This window comes from Panthera onca, chromosome A3, assembly GCF_046562875.1.
Source record: "Panthera onca isolate mPanOnc1 chromosome A3, mPanOnc1 haplotype 2, whole genome shotgun sequence".
NCBI lineage: Eukaryota > Metazoa > Chordata > Mammalia > Carnivora > Felidae > Panthera > Panthera onca.
This window is the reverse complement of record NC_138341.1, coordinates 115,071,477-115,087,408: the sequence shown is the minus strand read 5'-3', so window position 1 is coordinate 115,087,408 and position 15,932 is coordinate 115,071,477. Positions and strand designations below refer to the sequence as shown.

At 43.0% G+C, this 15,932-nt stretch overlaps 1 protein-coding gene across 2 annotated transcripts in view; it reads right to left on the bottom strand.

Moving 5' to 3' along the window:
- Nucleotides 1–15,932, bottom strand: part of CHMP4B (charged multivesicular body protein 4B) — a 52,978-nt gene that overhangs the window by 12,224 nt on the left and 24,822 nt on the right. The window contains exon 1 of one of the 2 annotated variants that reach the window (XM_060615959.3): nt 13,778–14,074. The exons of the other annotated variant lie outside the window; for it this stretch is intronic. Coding sequence (XP_060471942.1) covers nt 13,778–13,883 — 106 coding nt within the window. The 5' untranslated portion in view covers nt 13,884–14,074. Of the gene's footprint in view, nt 1–13,777; nt 14,075–15,932 lie in introns of those variants that run through there. 2 annotated transcript variants of the gene reach the window in all.

The window sequence follows — 15,932 nt, the reverse complement described above, 5'->3', positions numbered from 1 at the left end:
ACAAGTAAACCAGCAGTTTCCCCACCATAAGGAAAACAATCTCCTAATGGTCTTCCATCCAATTTCCAAATTCTGCCCTTTGCAAACCTCATTTAAAAGCTCATGCTGGGGGCACCTGCCTGGCTCAGTCGGTAGAGCACACAACTCGATCTTGGGGTTGTGAGTGTGAACACATCTCGGGTGTAGAGATTAAAAATAAAATCTTGAAAAATAAATAAAGCTACCAATATTCTCTCCTAAGTCCCCAGTTAGAAGAAAAAGAAAAATTAATGGAAAAAAGGTGTAACATCTTCCTGGTTCCATAATATTTTCCCTACATGGATGCTGTGGATCCTGTCCACAGTTGCAGAAAAAGGGGCCTGGATGGGCTCTCATTTCTCTACCCTGTATAGAAGTGGCAGGAATAGCAATAGCCTGGGTCTACAGGGGCTACAGAAAGGTCTCAGAAACCCAAATGTGCCTTTAAGCCCAAACAGAGGCTGTTTTGTGTTCATCATCATCACTCAATATCTCAGGCTCACCTGTGAAAAAGAGGGCCTCATCCTGCAAAAGCCTTGGAATGTTGTATTTATTAAGCCCACACAGCTAGAGTACAGGCGAGAGGTACAGGCAGCATTTTTCAGAGCAGGCTCCTTCTCTGTGATGTATCTCTCCGTTCCCCTAATTTGCTCTCCGTGGCTTGGAGCTAATGCACTCCATTTAGAGATGGTAAAATAAGTACTTGTGTATGACCAGGAAAGTGGAGTCTGAAACCCTGCTGACTTCATCAGCAAACACACAGGGAGTACAGTACTCACTGCAAGGAAAAATCCTAGAGAGACAGAGAGAAGCCCCTTATCTGCTTAACGGGACAAAGATGAAAGAAATAAGTCCCCCAATCAACAATCTAACAGAGTATCAAATTGTTCCAAATCATTTAAACAGCACATAGAAAATATGTTCTGCAAAAGTCAGATAAAGGCAGGATAAGACACCTTCAAACAAGCTCAGGAAATGCTGGGTCATGTCAAGTTAACATGGTCATTTAGAGAGTCTAGCAGTTCAGCTGTGAGTTTCAGTTCCATTATCAAGTAAACTCTGAGCAAATTACTGAATTTCACTAATCCTCAGATAATAATATTCATCTCATAGAATCACTGTGAGGATTAAAATGAGATATGTTTGTGAAGCACCTGGCACAGGGCCAGACATGCCAAGTGCTTAATAAGTGGTCATTGGTATTATTCTTAACTGCAGGAATTCTCAGAGCCTGTTTTAACAGAAAGAGAACCACGACGATCACCACCTACTCCCCCCCTCCAAAAAAAAGGATAGCTTGGGGGAAAAAAAAATTTAAAACCACCTTGATTACTTAGCCAACATAAGCTTCATCATCCTTGGTCCTGGTTGATGTGTAGTGGCAAGGGGCACAAAGAAAAGACTGTGAGGCTTGGTGGCAGAATCCTGGCTCTGACACTGGACTGCGGTAAGTAATTTCACCTCTTCATCAAATGGAAAATGGATAACACTACCCCAAAGATGAATGAGAAAGATAATCTCTCTGAAAATACTCAATAAATGCGAGCATTCTCCATCTTGCTCATTTCTTTAAATTTCTGCCTCTCTCTCCTTGCCTATGCCTGACATTCTCTCGGGGGAATCTCTGTGTCTTCTTTTCTCTATCCTGTTCCTCCCCTTAGCCCAGTGCGTCTCTCCAAGAAAGGGTTGCAGCTGTGGATCAGTGAGCAAAATATAATAGAGAACAGCAGCTAACATTTATAAGTGGCTTCCTGGGTGCCAGGCACCATGACTGTGTGCTTTACATGTTCACTGGATCCTCCCAAGAACACTATAAAGTAGGTACTGTTATTGCCCCATTGACCGATATGAAAATTGATGCTCAAAGAGTTTAACACCTGCCCAAGTCATATGGTTACACAGTGAGAGGCCTGAGATCAATGCCAGGCTGCCTATCTGCAAAGAGTGTGTTCTTACTCCATGGAGAACATCTATCTACCCTGCACTGAGAAGGCAGGTGGCCTGCTTTTGCCTGAGCCTGGGGATCTGAGAGCCTCCTGTGCCTTCCCCACACAACAGATTCCACAAGCTAGTAGCCTGGCACCAAAGGCATCCAGAGGCAGCTCAGTCTGCCCAGAAACACTTGACTAATTGGTAATCCACGAGGGTAGGCAGTAAAAGCCTTTGGCTGAAAAGACAATTTTTTTTTTCCTACTGGATTTTAAATTGGTTAAAGGCACATGTGCTAAAGTCCAACCATTTTATTAGCTCCTCTGCATTTAGGTTGGCAATTCTACATAAATGGGGAGATTGTAATGAGTGGTTTTCTGTTTTAAAGAATATCTGCTTCGGGGTGCCTGGGTGGCTCAGTTGATTGAGCGTCTGACTTCGGCTTAGGTCATGATCTCACATTTTATGAGTTTGAGCCCCACATCAGGCTCTCTTGCAACATGGAGCCTGCTTTGGATCCTCTGTCTCCCTCTATCTCTGCCCCTCCCTTACTCACATGTGCTCTCTCTCTCTCAAAAATAAACATTAAAAAAAAAAAAAAAAAGAATATCTTTTCCCTCATGCCTGCCCTGTGTCTTCCCTAGACCACATGCTCCTAAAGAGTGGAACCTACACTTCTGTGCCCCTAATAGCACTGACACAAGGAAAAGAGATGGGGGTACTTCATAATGCCCAACTTTGCCCTGTCATTTCTTCTGAGGCCAGTGGGCTCTGCCCTCTGTCCTCTCACCCCATAATATCCTCTAGATCTTTTCCCCAGAACCTAAAATGACCTTCCCTCTATATTCTAGAAGACCCAGGGACCATAGCTATAAGAACTTGGTAAAGTTTCTCAAACTTCTGTCACTTGCTTATGTTTTTTTTCCTGTATTAACTCCCAGTGGAGTGCCTAGAACTTTATTTGTATTTATTTTATTTTTTAAACTAATTTCTTTTTTTAATTTTTTAAAACGTGTATTTATATTTGAGAGACAGAGAGAAACAGAGCATGAGCAGGGGAGGGGCAGTAATTTCTATACCCAACATGGGGCTCAAACTCACAACCCCAAGGCACCCCATGATGCTTAGAACTTTAAATTTTTCTCTTTTTTTTATGTTTATTTATTTTTGAGAGGCAGAGTGTGAGCGGGGGAGGGGCAGAGAGAGAGGGAGACACAGAATCCAAAGCAGGCTCCAGGCTCTGAGCTGTCAGCACAGAGCCCGACACAGGGCTCAAACCCATGAACCGTGAGATCATGACCTGAGCCGAAGTCGGCCGCTTAACCAACTGAGCCACCTAGGCGCCCCAATGCCTAGAAATTTAAAACCAGAGTCCAGGGGCCTGTTTAAGTGACAGTGAGCCTAGGACCTCCCCTTGTGACTACATCTGAGGGGAAGTAGCAAAGACTCAGAGTAAGCAATAGACTGTTCCAGACTAGGTCAGTGGGAGTGGCCTAGGCCATAAGCAAGAAGAAAAGATGGCCAAGGGAAGTCCACCCAGGGTAGCAGTGCAAAGGCCTGTGAGGCTGCTCCCTTTTGTTCCAAAAAGGGCAGCTGATGGCTTTTCAGGGTTCTGCTGCAGCTGGGTTCAATTCAGGCAGGAAGAAGCCCCATTTCAGTTCCCAGACACAGCAAACATCCAGAGAGTAACTCTTGTGACAAGGGTAACTCAGGGCCAGATGGGGGTACTAGGATCCCAGGAAGGAAAGTGATCTGCCTTTAGTTATTGAGGGCCACAGTCAGACAGCCTGTGCTTTGGGATCCTAGGTCAAGGTTCTTTTCTGTATGCTGGTCAGGGCACAGAATTTTATTTAAGCAGCTGTCAGAAACGGAAACTGAGTACCCGTGCAGCCCACAGATATGTCTTAGTTGTCCCATGTCTTAATACATAAATTTGAATGTTACATATTTCACACAAATATCCAGATTTTTGGCTTCCTTTCGATACTGCAATTTTTCTGGCAACAATCCAACATAACTAAGTAGCAGCTATCCTTTTAGAAAGGGCACACACTCTCTAGTTCACCTCAGTGCCCACCACTTTCCACTAACATATACATGGCCATGTTATTCATACACATGTCCTGACTACCCCACAACACTAGACATTCATCTTAGGTCTGGAGTAAACAGTTACGAGTTATCTGGAACAATCCCTTACCTTCAGGCAGTTAAGGTTATTCCTAATCTAAAGACAGGCAACCAAAGGTTCAACAACTTGTCCAAAGTCACAAAGTTAGAGGTAATGGCTAAGAAGAATCCAAGCCAGGTACCCTGTCCCCTGGGACAGTGCTCCTTCCACTACTCTTGAGAAGACTTATGTCTAGACAGAACCTGGAACATGGGTCCTGTGATCATGGATCTAGCTTCTAGAGCTAAATCTGCCATGATCAAATTACATCCCTGAGCAATGCCCCTTTTAGGGCTCAGACTCTTCATCAAGGACATAAGAAGGATGGATTAAATGCTTCTTCTAAGGTGTTCCTCCAGCTCTAACAATATATGAACCTATATAGTTCTGAAATTTCTAGTAATTGATTAAAACAAATACAAAGGTTTCTTCTGATTGACCCTGTGTGATCTTGAAACTGTAATTAACATCAATATTCTCCATTTCCTGAGTATTTTGCATAATGAAGTTTTCTCTGTCCAATAAAATTAGCAGTATTTCTTTCAACTGGTTTCACAAACTGTGCTAGAAAAATCAGAGACTCCTTCTGGCATCTGAACTCAGCTGCTCCAGCTGGGGAGAGGAAGTCAGCATTCGTATTCAACAACTAGCCACAAATGTCATTCATACACATCATCCAGGAAGAAGAGATAATTACAGTTAGAATGTAAAGCCAGAAGCCCTCACTCTCCATTTCTTTGTAAGTTCTGGCACTGCTGACTTCCTCTCTCTGAAATGGCTCTCTCCTGTCAGTCTTAGAAGATACCCTAGAGGGGCACCTGAGTGACTCAGTCAGTTAAGCGTCTGACTCTTGATTTTGGCTCAGGTCATGATCCCATGGGTCATGAGTTCAAGCCCCATGTTGGGCTCTGTGATGACAGTGTGAAGCCTGCTTGAGATTCTCTCTCTCTTCCTTTTCTCTCTGCCCCTTAATCCTCTCTCTCTCTCAAAATATATATAAATAAACTTAAAAAAAAAAAAAGATACCCTAGAGGGTCTCTGGTTCCCATAATCATTTATTCTTGGGTTTTTCTGGATCCTTTCTCTCCTCTTCTCAATTCCAAATGGGTGGATGGACCTCGAACCTTGATCCTGAGTTCTTTATACACATACCTGAGCTAACACCTGTTCGCAGCCTTGTATTTTATTCCTTCATTTAATCCTCACAATAAGGAATTAGTCTTAGTCCATTTATAGATAAGGAGATTTAAGCTGGAGAGATTAAGTAACTTGTTAACCTCTCAATGCTTGTGAATAACTGGCAGAGTCAGGATCCAAATCCATATTCCTTCTGCTTCCAGCCAAGATAAAATGGTAGGGACTACCTAAAACTTAACCTCCTACTTAAGAAAAATGAAATGATTTTCAAGACACAGGGTATCAGGTAAAAAAAGGTCAGTGATCCCTGAGATGGGAAATAAACTAGGTGACAACTCCCCTAGTTTATTGCTTTGAGAGTTTCCTAGGCCTCTGTGCAGGGAGAGAAACCAGGCAGAGTCTGGCAGGCTTCCAGACTTGACGAGATAGAGCTAAGAGTCTAGAAAGACCAAAGTGGCTAGAGTTCACAGGAGACACAGTACCAGAGAAGACAAAGCTGGAAGGGGGAGAGAGGGGAGAAGGGAGAGAGAAAGAGAACACAAAACACAAACTCTTGGAGATCTGTAGAGAGCCCTCTCAAGTATTCAGCAAAATACTGATCAGTGATCAGGGAAAGAACCACTCAAAAGGATTAGAGAGAACAGTATCAGGTGCTCACATGGGGCTGGTTACAGTACCTGCTCCTCAGCCATACTGGAAAACCTCACAATTCATGGGGCTTTGGGTAGAGTATTCAGGAAGGTCTTGTCTTGGGGCTCCTGGGTGGCTCAGCTGGTTAAGCTTCTGACTCTTGACTTCGGCTCAGGTAATGATCTCAAGGCCCATGAGTTTGAGTCTCACGTTGGGCTCCACACTGACAGTGCATAACCTGTCTAGGATTCTCTCTCTCCCCCTCTGTCTGCCCCTCCCCCGCTCCCTCTTTCTCGCTCTCTCTCTCAAAATAAATAAACTTTAAAAAAAGAAAAAGTATGGGGCGCATGGGTGGCTCAGTTGGTTAAGCATCCAACTTCAGCTCAGGTCATGATCTCGTGGTTTGTGGGTTCGAGTCCCACATAGGGCTCTGTGCTGACAGCTCAGAGCCTAGAACCTGCTTCAGATTCTGTGTCTTCCTCAATCTCTCTCTGCCCCTCCCCTGCTTGTGCTCTCTCTTTCAAAAATAAATAAATAAACATTTAAGAAAGAAAAAAAGAAGAAGAAGGGTCTGTCTTGTCTGAGTGGTGGGAAATAAATAGCCCTGCTTTGGTCCCACCAAATAAATTTTAAAAGCAAGACCCAAAAACACAAATTGTTACCAACAAAAATGAACTATGCCCAAACAAAGCTTAAGAATATTTACAGTGTGGTGCCTGGGTGGCTCAGTCAGTTGAGCATCCTACTTCGGCTCAGGTCATGATCTCATGGTTCCTGGGTTCGAGCCCCATGTCAGGCTCTGCACTGACAGTGCAGACGGAGCCTGCTTGGGATTCTCTCTCCCTCTCTTTCTCTTTGCCCCTCCTCCACGCTCTCTCAAAAATAAACAAACATTAAAAGAAAAGAGTCTCTTAAAAGGAAAGATATTTTTTTAAAAAAAGAATATTTATAGGAATACAGAAATATCCAATACCCAGTAAGGTAAAATTTCCATTTGACATCCGATAAAATTAGCCAGAAGGAAAATGATACCAGACGAAAATACAGCCCTATACAGAGGTATGAGGAGCACCAGAAAGAATAAATACATAAACATATACAGCTTTCTAATTAATTAATTTAAAAAGATTATATTAAGTAATCTCTACACCCAATGTGGGGCTCAAACCCACAACCCTGAGATCAGGAGTTGCACATTTCACTGACTGAGCCAGCCAGGAACCCCACTTTTTAATTATTTAAATCTCTTTAAACAGAAAAACCAATAATGTAGTGAGGGGTTTATAACATATGTAAAACATATGACAGCAGTAGCACATAAGCCTGGGGGAAGTGAGACTGTACCACTGTATGGTTCAGGTACTGTAGTAAGGCGATGGTATCACTTGAAAACAGAATATATAAGTCAAAGATGTATATTACAAACTCTAAAGTAAATATTAAAAATAACAAAGAATTACAGCTAATAAGCCAACAAAGGAGATAAATGGAATCAAGAGAAAAAAATGGTAGCAAAGAACAGATGAGACCAATTTTTAAAAAGAGCAAGATGACGGATTTATATTTAGCCATATCAATAATCACATAAAATGTAACCATCTAAATACCTCAATTAACAGGCAGAAGTTGGGGCACCTGGGTAGCTCAGTCAGCTGAGCATCAGACTCTTGATTCCAGCTCAGGTCATGATCCCAGGGTTTTGGGATTGAGCCCCATGTTGGGCTCCATGCTCAGTGTGAATTAGATTCTCTCTCTCCCTCTGCCCTTTCCCTCATTCTCTCTCTCTCTCTCTCTCTCTCTCTCTCTAAAATAAACAATGGGCGGTGGGGCAGTGGGCACCTGAGTGGCTCAGTTGACTGAGCATCTGACTTCAGCTCAAGTCATGATCTCATAGTTTATGAGTTGGAGCCCCACATCAGGTTCCCTGCTGTCAGCACAGAGCCCACTTCTAATCTTCTTGCCCTCCCCCACTCACACTCAAAAATAAACATTAAAAATAAATAAGTAAATTAAAAAAATTAAACAATAGGGTGCCTGGGTGGCTCAGTCAGTTAAGCACTGACTTCGGCTCAGGTCATGGTCTCACAGTTCATGGGTTTGAGAACTACGTTGGGCTGTTTGCTGTCAGCATAGAGCCTACTTCAGATCCTATGTCTCACTGTCTCTCTGCCCCTCCCCTGCTTGTGCACGCACACATGCACACTCTCTCTCTCAAAAATAAGCATTTAAAAAATAAACAATAAAAAGAAGTTTAATGTAAAAAAAAAAAGGCAGAAGTTATTGATTAGATTAAAATCCAACTACATGCTGCCAACAAAAAACACACTTCAAACATCAAGACAAATAAGTTAAAAGTAAAAGGATGGATCCCCAAAAAATTAAAAATAGAACTACTCTACAATCCAGCAACTGCACTACTAAGTATTTATCCAAGGGATACAGGTATGCTGTTTCAAGGGGCACATGTACCCCAATGTTTATAGCAGCACTATCGACAATAGCCAAAGTATGAAAAGAACCCAAATGTCCATCAACTGATGAATGGATAAAGAAGATGTGGTATATATATACAATGGAGTGTTACTTGGCAACCAAAAGGAATGAAATCTTGTCATTTGCAACAACATGGATGGAACTAGAGGGCATTACGCTAAGTGAAATTAGTCAGAAAAGGACAAATTTCATATGACCTCACTCATATGTGGAATTTAAGATACAAAACAGATGAACATAAGGGAAGGGAAGCAAAAATAATATAAAAACACGGAGGAGAACAAAACATAATAGACTCTTAAATATAGAGAACAGAGGGTTGCTGGAGGGGTTGTGGGTGGGGGATGGGCTAAATGGGCAAGGGGCATTAAGACACTTGTTGGGATGAGCTCTGGGTGTTATACGCAGGGGATGAATCACTGGATTCTGCTCCTGAAATCATTATTGCACTACATGTTACAATGTAACCAAGGTTACACTACACAAAAGAAGGCTGGAATGGATATATTAATTAATATACCAAAGTAGATTTCAGAGCAAAGAATATTACCAGGAACAAAGAAGGTCATCTCATAATCATAAAGAGTTCAATTATCAGGAGGATATAACAATTAGAAACATTTATAGACCTAATTATAGAATTTTAAAATACATGAAGCAAAAATGGATAGAATTACAAGGAGAAACAAATCCACAATTACAGTCAGATTTCAATACCCTTCTTTGACAACTGATAGAGTAGACAGGAAATCAGTGAGGATACAGAAGTCTCGAACAGCTCAAAATCAATAAACTTGACCTAATTGACATCTATAGAAAATTTCACCACCAACAGCAGAATACTCATTCTCTTCATGTGAACATGGAACATTTACCAACATGGACCTCATTCTGGGCCACAATACAAGCTCAATAGATTTAAAAGGATTCAAGTCATAAAAAGTATGTTCTCTAACCATAATAAAATTAAATTAGAAGTTACAAACAGAAGATCTCAGGAAAATTCCCAAAATACTTAAAAACTAACATATTGCTAAATAACCCATAGGTCAAAAAAAAAATAGAATGAGAAATTAGAAAGTATTTTGAGGGGTGCCTGGGTGGCTCAGTCAGTTAAGCTTCCATCTCTTGATTTTGGCTCAGGTCATGATCTCATGGTTCTTGGGCTTGAGCCTTGTGTTGGACTCTGTACTTACAGCACAGAACCTACTTGGGATTCTCTTTCTCTGCCTCTCCTTGGCTTGCATGTGCACGCTCTCTCTCAAAATAAATAAATAAAAATTTTTTAAAAAGTATTTTGAATGGAATGAAAATGAAAATATAACACATCAAGATTTGTGGGATGTCACTTAAAGCAATCCTTAGGGGAAATTTTATAGCACTAAATGCTTATATTAGAAAAGAAGAAAGACCTCAAATCAGTGACCTCAGCTTCCACCTTAGAGAAACCAGAAAAAGAATAAAGCCTAAATTATGCAGAAGAAAGGAAATGAGGATCAAAATGAAAATCAATAAACTAGAAAACAGATGTATGTTAACTAGACTTATGGTGATCATTTTGCAATATATACATATCAAATCAAATATGTTGTATACTTGAAACTAATATTATGTCAATTATACCAATAAAGCATAACAAAATAAAAAATAAATAAAATAGAAAACAGAAACAATGAAATAAAAATAGAAATCAATGAAATAAAAATCTTGTTCTTGGGGCACCTGGGTGGCTCAGTCTGTTAAGTGCCCAACTTCAGCTCAGGTCATCAATTTGCAGCTTGTGAGTTCCAGCCCCTCATTGGGCTCTGTGCTGACAGCTCAGAGCCTGGGGCCTGCTTCGGATTCTGTGTCTTCCTCCTCTCTACCCCTTCCCCACTCGTGCTCTGTCTATCTGTCTCTCTCTCTCTCAAAAATAAATAAACCCTAAAAAACAAAACAACAACAACAAAAAAACCTGTCTCTTTGATCAATAAAATTGAACTTCTAGCCAGAATGATCAGGGAAAAAAAAGTTGCCAATGTCAGGAATGATGTGACATCACTACTGATTCCACAGATGCTAAAAGGGAAAGGGAATATTATGCACAACTTCATGCTTATAAATTTGAAAACTCAGATTGAAAAATTCCTTGAACAACCTAAATCCATGCTCCTTCTACTATCAGGAATTATACTTTGCTTGTAATACTTTGTTACCAGAAACAAAAAAAGATACAGCCCCAAAGCTGAAGGAGTTCACAAACCAGCAAAGAGATGGACAATGTGATATAATGACAGAGGTAAGCACAGGGCACTATGGTAGCCCAGGGGAGGGGAACCTAACCTTTGTAGTTACCACACACTTTAAAGGATGATAAGAAAGGGGCACCTGGCTGGCTCAGTCAGCAGAGCATCCGACTCTTGATCCCAGGGTCATGAGTTCAAGCTCCATGTTGGGTGTGAAGCCTACTTAAAAAAATAGATAAATAAAATAAAAAAAATAAAGGATGATAAAAGATAGGCAAGAGAAACATATCCCAGGCAGGAGGAACAGAAAGGCATTGGGGGGGAGGGGGAGGAGTAAGGAAAGATAAAAGCTCAAGAGACAAACTCAAGAACAAACTTGTATGTCTTATTAAGGAGCTGCTAGACTTTATCCCAGGATTAGAGGGAAGCCATTGAAAGATTCTAAGCAGGGCAAGCATGTGATAAGATTTGCATTTCAGAAAGATCTCTCTGGCTGCTGTGAAGAGAAAGGACTGGTGACAACTGCAATAATCCAGAGAGTTTGGATTTCAAGGGCCTGAACTAAGGCCACAGTGGAGGGACTGACCAGGAGAAGATGAGAGGTATCAAGAGGGAAGACCTTGGCCTGTATCATCTGTTTGAATGTGTAGGGGAAGGAAGTGAGAAAATGCACAGTCAGGAAGAACCCCCAAGTTCTGGTTGGAGCAACAAGGTGGTGGAGATGCCATTTCTCAGAGAGACTAGTAACCGACTCAGGGGAGAAAAGACGAGGTGCCCCGAGAAGGCACTTTTAAAATTACATACCAGGGCGCCTGGGTGGCTCAGTCGGTTAAGTGTCAAACTCTTGATTTCAGCTCAGGTTCGTGGGTTTGAGCCCTGTGTCAGGCTCCATGTTGGCAGTGTGGGGCCTGCTTGGGATTCTTTCTCTTCTTCTCTCTGCCCCTCCCCTGCTCACTCTCTCTCACTCTCAAAAATAAATAAACTTAAAAGAATGTCAAAAGCTTTAAAAAATAAATAAAATAATGTATCACTTACATGACTATGTAATCAAAACAAACAAAAAAGTAACCTAAATAAAACAGCCAATTTCTGCCCCATCCCTAGACATGAAAAGACAGTTGTATCTTTTTTTTTTTTTTTAATTTTTTTTTTTTTTTTAAACGTTTATTTGTCTTTGAGACAGAGAAACAGAGCATGAACCAGGGAGGGGCAGAGAGAGAGGGAGACACAGAATCGGAAGCAGGCTCCAGGCTCTGAGCCATCAGCCCAGAGCCCGACGCGGGGCTCGAACTCACATACTGTGAGATCGTGACCTGAGCTGAAGTCGGAAGGCTTAACCGACTGAGCCACCCAGGCGCCCCTCTATTTTTTTATTAATTTTTTTTTAAATTTATGTTTATTCTTGAGAGAGAGAGATAGAACACAAGCAGGGGAGGGTCAGAGAGAGAGGGAGGGAGACACAGAATCTGAAGCAGGCTCCAGGCTCTGAGCTATCAAGCACAGAGCCCGACGTGGGCCTCGAACCCACAAACCATGAGATCATGACTTGAGCCAAAGTCAGATGCTTAACCAACTGAGCCACTTAGGTACCCTAAGACAGTTGTATTTAAAAGCAAACATGAATTAAGAACAACTTAACTATGCCTGGCACTTGATCTGTGGCCTGGTCCCACGAGTGGAGTAAGGACACTGATCACACTCTTCCCACCCACCAGGTCTCAGGCTGTGTGCTCTTAGTCTGCCTTACTGGAGGTGATCAGGTTCTTGGCTGGGACATAGGAAAAGCAGAGCCTGCCCTTGGTTTCCGTTCCCAGGCTAGGATGAAATGTTTCTTTTCCAACTGGCTTTTCTTCCCCTGCTTCCAGCTGAATTCAAGCCAACAAAAGCCCCCTCTGCCTGAACAAGCAAGAAAGCACCCTGGCAACTGAGATGACAAGAGAGGTCTGGGGGTTGAAGTCGATTGTGGGGAAGTGGGGAGGGGGAAATGCCAGCAGAAAAGCACTACGAAGTATTTGTCCAAAGCAAGAGGGAAAACCAAACTAGTGTTTTCTCTCAGAATCGGAGAGGCATGATGAAGTGGGTAGAGACAAATTACCCTCCTTGCCCAAATGGCAGCTTCCAAAGAATGGAGGGCAAGAGGAGCCACAGTAAGCTGGTGTCTTTCTGGGAAAGAAGGTTTTGCCTGGGTCCACAATAAATAGGGGCACGGAATCTCAGTGTCCTGGAACCCTAATGCATATCTCTATTTTCACACTTTAAGAATGGGAACTCTGGGAGGAAGGGACTTGTCTCTCTATTTCAGTATTCTCAGTACATAGTAGGTGTTCCGTGAGGGATGGTTGGCTGGACAAACACACTTCTGGAGAATAAGTCCAACCTTGTTTGCACAGAGGAGGAAACTAAGACCCAGGGAGGTATAAGCAGAGTGTGTATTCAGTGAACCCTGGTGGAAGGTGGTCCTAGGACCAGAACACAGGTCTCCAGTTCTTTCCCACATGCCCCCACAAGCCCTGTTGGGGCTGAGAAAGAATGAAAGAGCAGGAGCAATGAGCTCTACCAGGCAGGAGGAGAAAAGTGCAGGGGCAATTGTTTCCAGAGGACCACCCTCCTCAAACACCAAGCCTCTACAAACAAACCTGCCTCCCTGGCCATGGAGCGGAACAGGCTTATGATCCAAGCTGGGTCACAGAACAGCTCCTCCCCTCCACTGCTGTGATTAGCCTAGTCACGAGTACCTAACCCAAGCAGCCAATCAGATTCCTCTTCTGGAATTTGCTAGGAGATTCCAGAGGAGAGAAATGAGAGTGAAGGGAGTTAGTGGCACATTCCCTGCCAAGATCCAAAGCTCTAAGCCAGAGCAGTTGGCAGCCCTGGCCCAGGCTCATGAGGAAGTCAGTAAGAATGAGTCAACATGCTGAAAGAGAGACCAGCTCCACCCTGCCCTTTCCCACAGTCATATGTGTCAATAAGTCCTCCTTCCGCAGAATAAGCTGGTATGAGTTGGCATTTTACCACCTCCAACTAAAACCAAACTGGCAATACCAGAAATGAGATAGTACAGAAAAACAGCAGAGAAGCTGGAGCAGGATTCTCAACCGGGGTCCAGGATCCCTACCACAACCTGCAAAATTTCACATGCACTGTATGTGTAGTTCTGGGAGGACACGGCACTTACTGGATTTTGAAAAGGGTCCATGATGTCCCAAAGAATTAAAAACGAAGGAGCTTGAGAAAAGGGAGACAGACACTCCCAAAGCCAGGGTCTCCAGTTGAGGATCCATCAGGAGTTCTTGAATGGTCTACCAAATTTGGAGGTCTATACTTCCTTACTGTTTCCATCCCCTAGCTCTGCTGCCCCCAACTTCCTTCATGCCTGCTTTTACCCCTGCAGTAGCCTCTACACAAATATTCCTGCCTCCAAGAAAGCAACTGAACTGATATTTTCTTCTTGCTACTCTCTACTTTCTGCAACTTTTGTGCTGGGTTGTTTACCCCAGTAATTAGATAAGAACCTCCCTCTTCCTTTTTCTTCCCAGTCATAGATCCTGTCACATGGTGGAGAGACATACAGCAGAGGTTCTGAGGATCTCAGGGCAAAAGAAGAGAGGAACAAAAGGGCATCTCTAGAGGACAGGGTCATTTCTTCTTCTACATGCACCTTGCCAGTCGACCTAGGCCAGGGCGATTAGGTGGGAGTTTGGCTAAAGTCCTGTTTACACACACATATGCACTTCCACACCTCTGGGGGAACTTACCTCTTATTTCTATATTCACCCTCCCTGAGGAGCTAGGTGATTAACAATTCTACCTCCTCTCCCATAGCCATTTACCACCCCTCCCAATTCTGGCAGACCTGGATCAAGGCTGAAACATGGAAAACAGCTTCAGCCCCTCCCTCCATAAAGGCATGAAAAGCCTCTATGCCCACAAATCTTCAGCCTAAGCCCTAAACCTTCAGCACACCAAGGGAAGGCCCCTTCCTACAACTGAAGCAATCAAGACCCAAGAGCAAGAGGACTGTGTCCAGGGCAGAACCCTGTGTTGAGTGTGTGTTTTGGGGGGCAGAGGGATTATGTTGTGTAGTTGCTCACAAGGTTGTGACTTGGGCTCTATGAGCTGGGGGACGGCAGGGGGAAGAGAGAGTGTATGTGGATGGGGGTAGGAGGTGCCCCCTCCCCACCTGTCACCAATGGTCTTTCTTTCTTTCTTCTTCTTCTTCTTTTTTTTTTTTTTTTTTAACCAGTGGTCCTTCCAAACACAAACTTTAACACTCCACTCCCCTGCCTAGAAAACCCTGTACTGGCTTTCATTCTCTGTAGCCTCCTCAGGCTTCTAGTTCTCCTCAAATGCCCATCTCACTCTTCATCTGGTTTGCTCCCACCGGTCTTGCAGGGCTGTCCAGGCAGCAGATTCTCAATCCTCCCACTCTCCCCAGGCCAAGTGAGGACACTTCTCCTGGATCCTGAATCACTCCTTGCTGAAAGCTGCCTCAAAACACCAAACTGTACTACTGTAACTGACATCCCGTTGGTGCAATGAAGCTTCTGGGGACAGTCCCTGGCTTAGATAAGCTGTTCGAGCCCACATGTCACTTGAATGAATGAGGAATAAGCAATGCCTATGGTCTGGTCAGTCACTTAAAAACTGCCCAAGAACCTGCCATTGTTGCTTCTACGCCTAAGAGTTGATTTGAACCAAGTCTGGCTACTAAAAAAGTTTTTAAACTATCTCAATGGACTAGTAACCCCAACAGCCTGAGATCCTCATAACACTGGGAGATAGCTCTCATGAGACTTTTATCTTGCCAGTCCTCACTATTTATGAAATCACAAGACACCCACAGGTCTACCTCCCAGGGTCAAGGAGAAAACAAATAATGAATCTGTTCCTGGCTCCAACCTCCAGGGAATTTAATAGTAATGGCAGTTCTCTGTTTCTGTTCTTTGCAAAGCTTCTGAGCAGACATGCTAATAATGGCTGGGAAGACCCTCTTCCTAATCTACTCCATTTTTTTTTTTTTTTTTAATTTTCAAATGTTTTCATCTATTTTTGAGAGAGAGAGCATGAGCAAGGGAGGAGCAGAGAGAGAGGGAGACACAGAATCCAAAGTAGGCTCCAGGCTTTGGGCTGTCAGCACAGAGCCGACACGGGGTTCAAACTCATGAACTGCAAGATCATGACCTGAGCTGAAGTCGGATGCTCAACTGACCAAGCCACCCAGGCACCCCTACTCCTCCTTTAATACCTTTTATTATTTTCTGATTCAGGTCAAATCTCATTGTAATTAATTTCCTGTGGATAGTCAAATTCTTATGCTGAAATGAAATCCA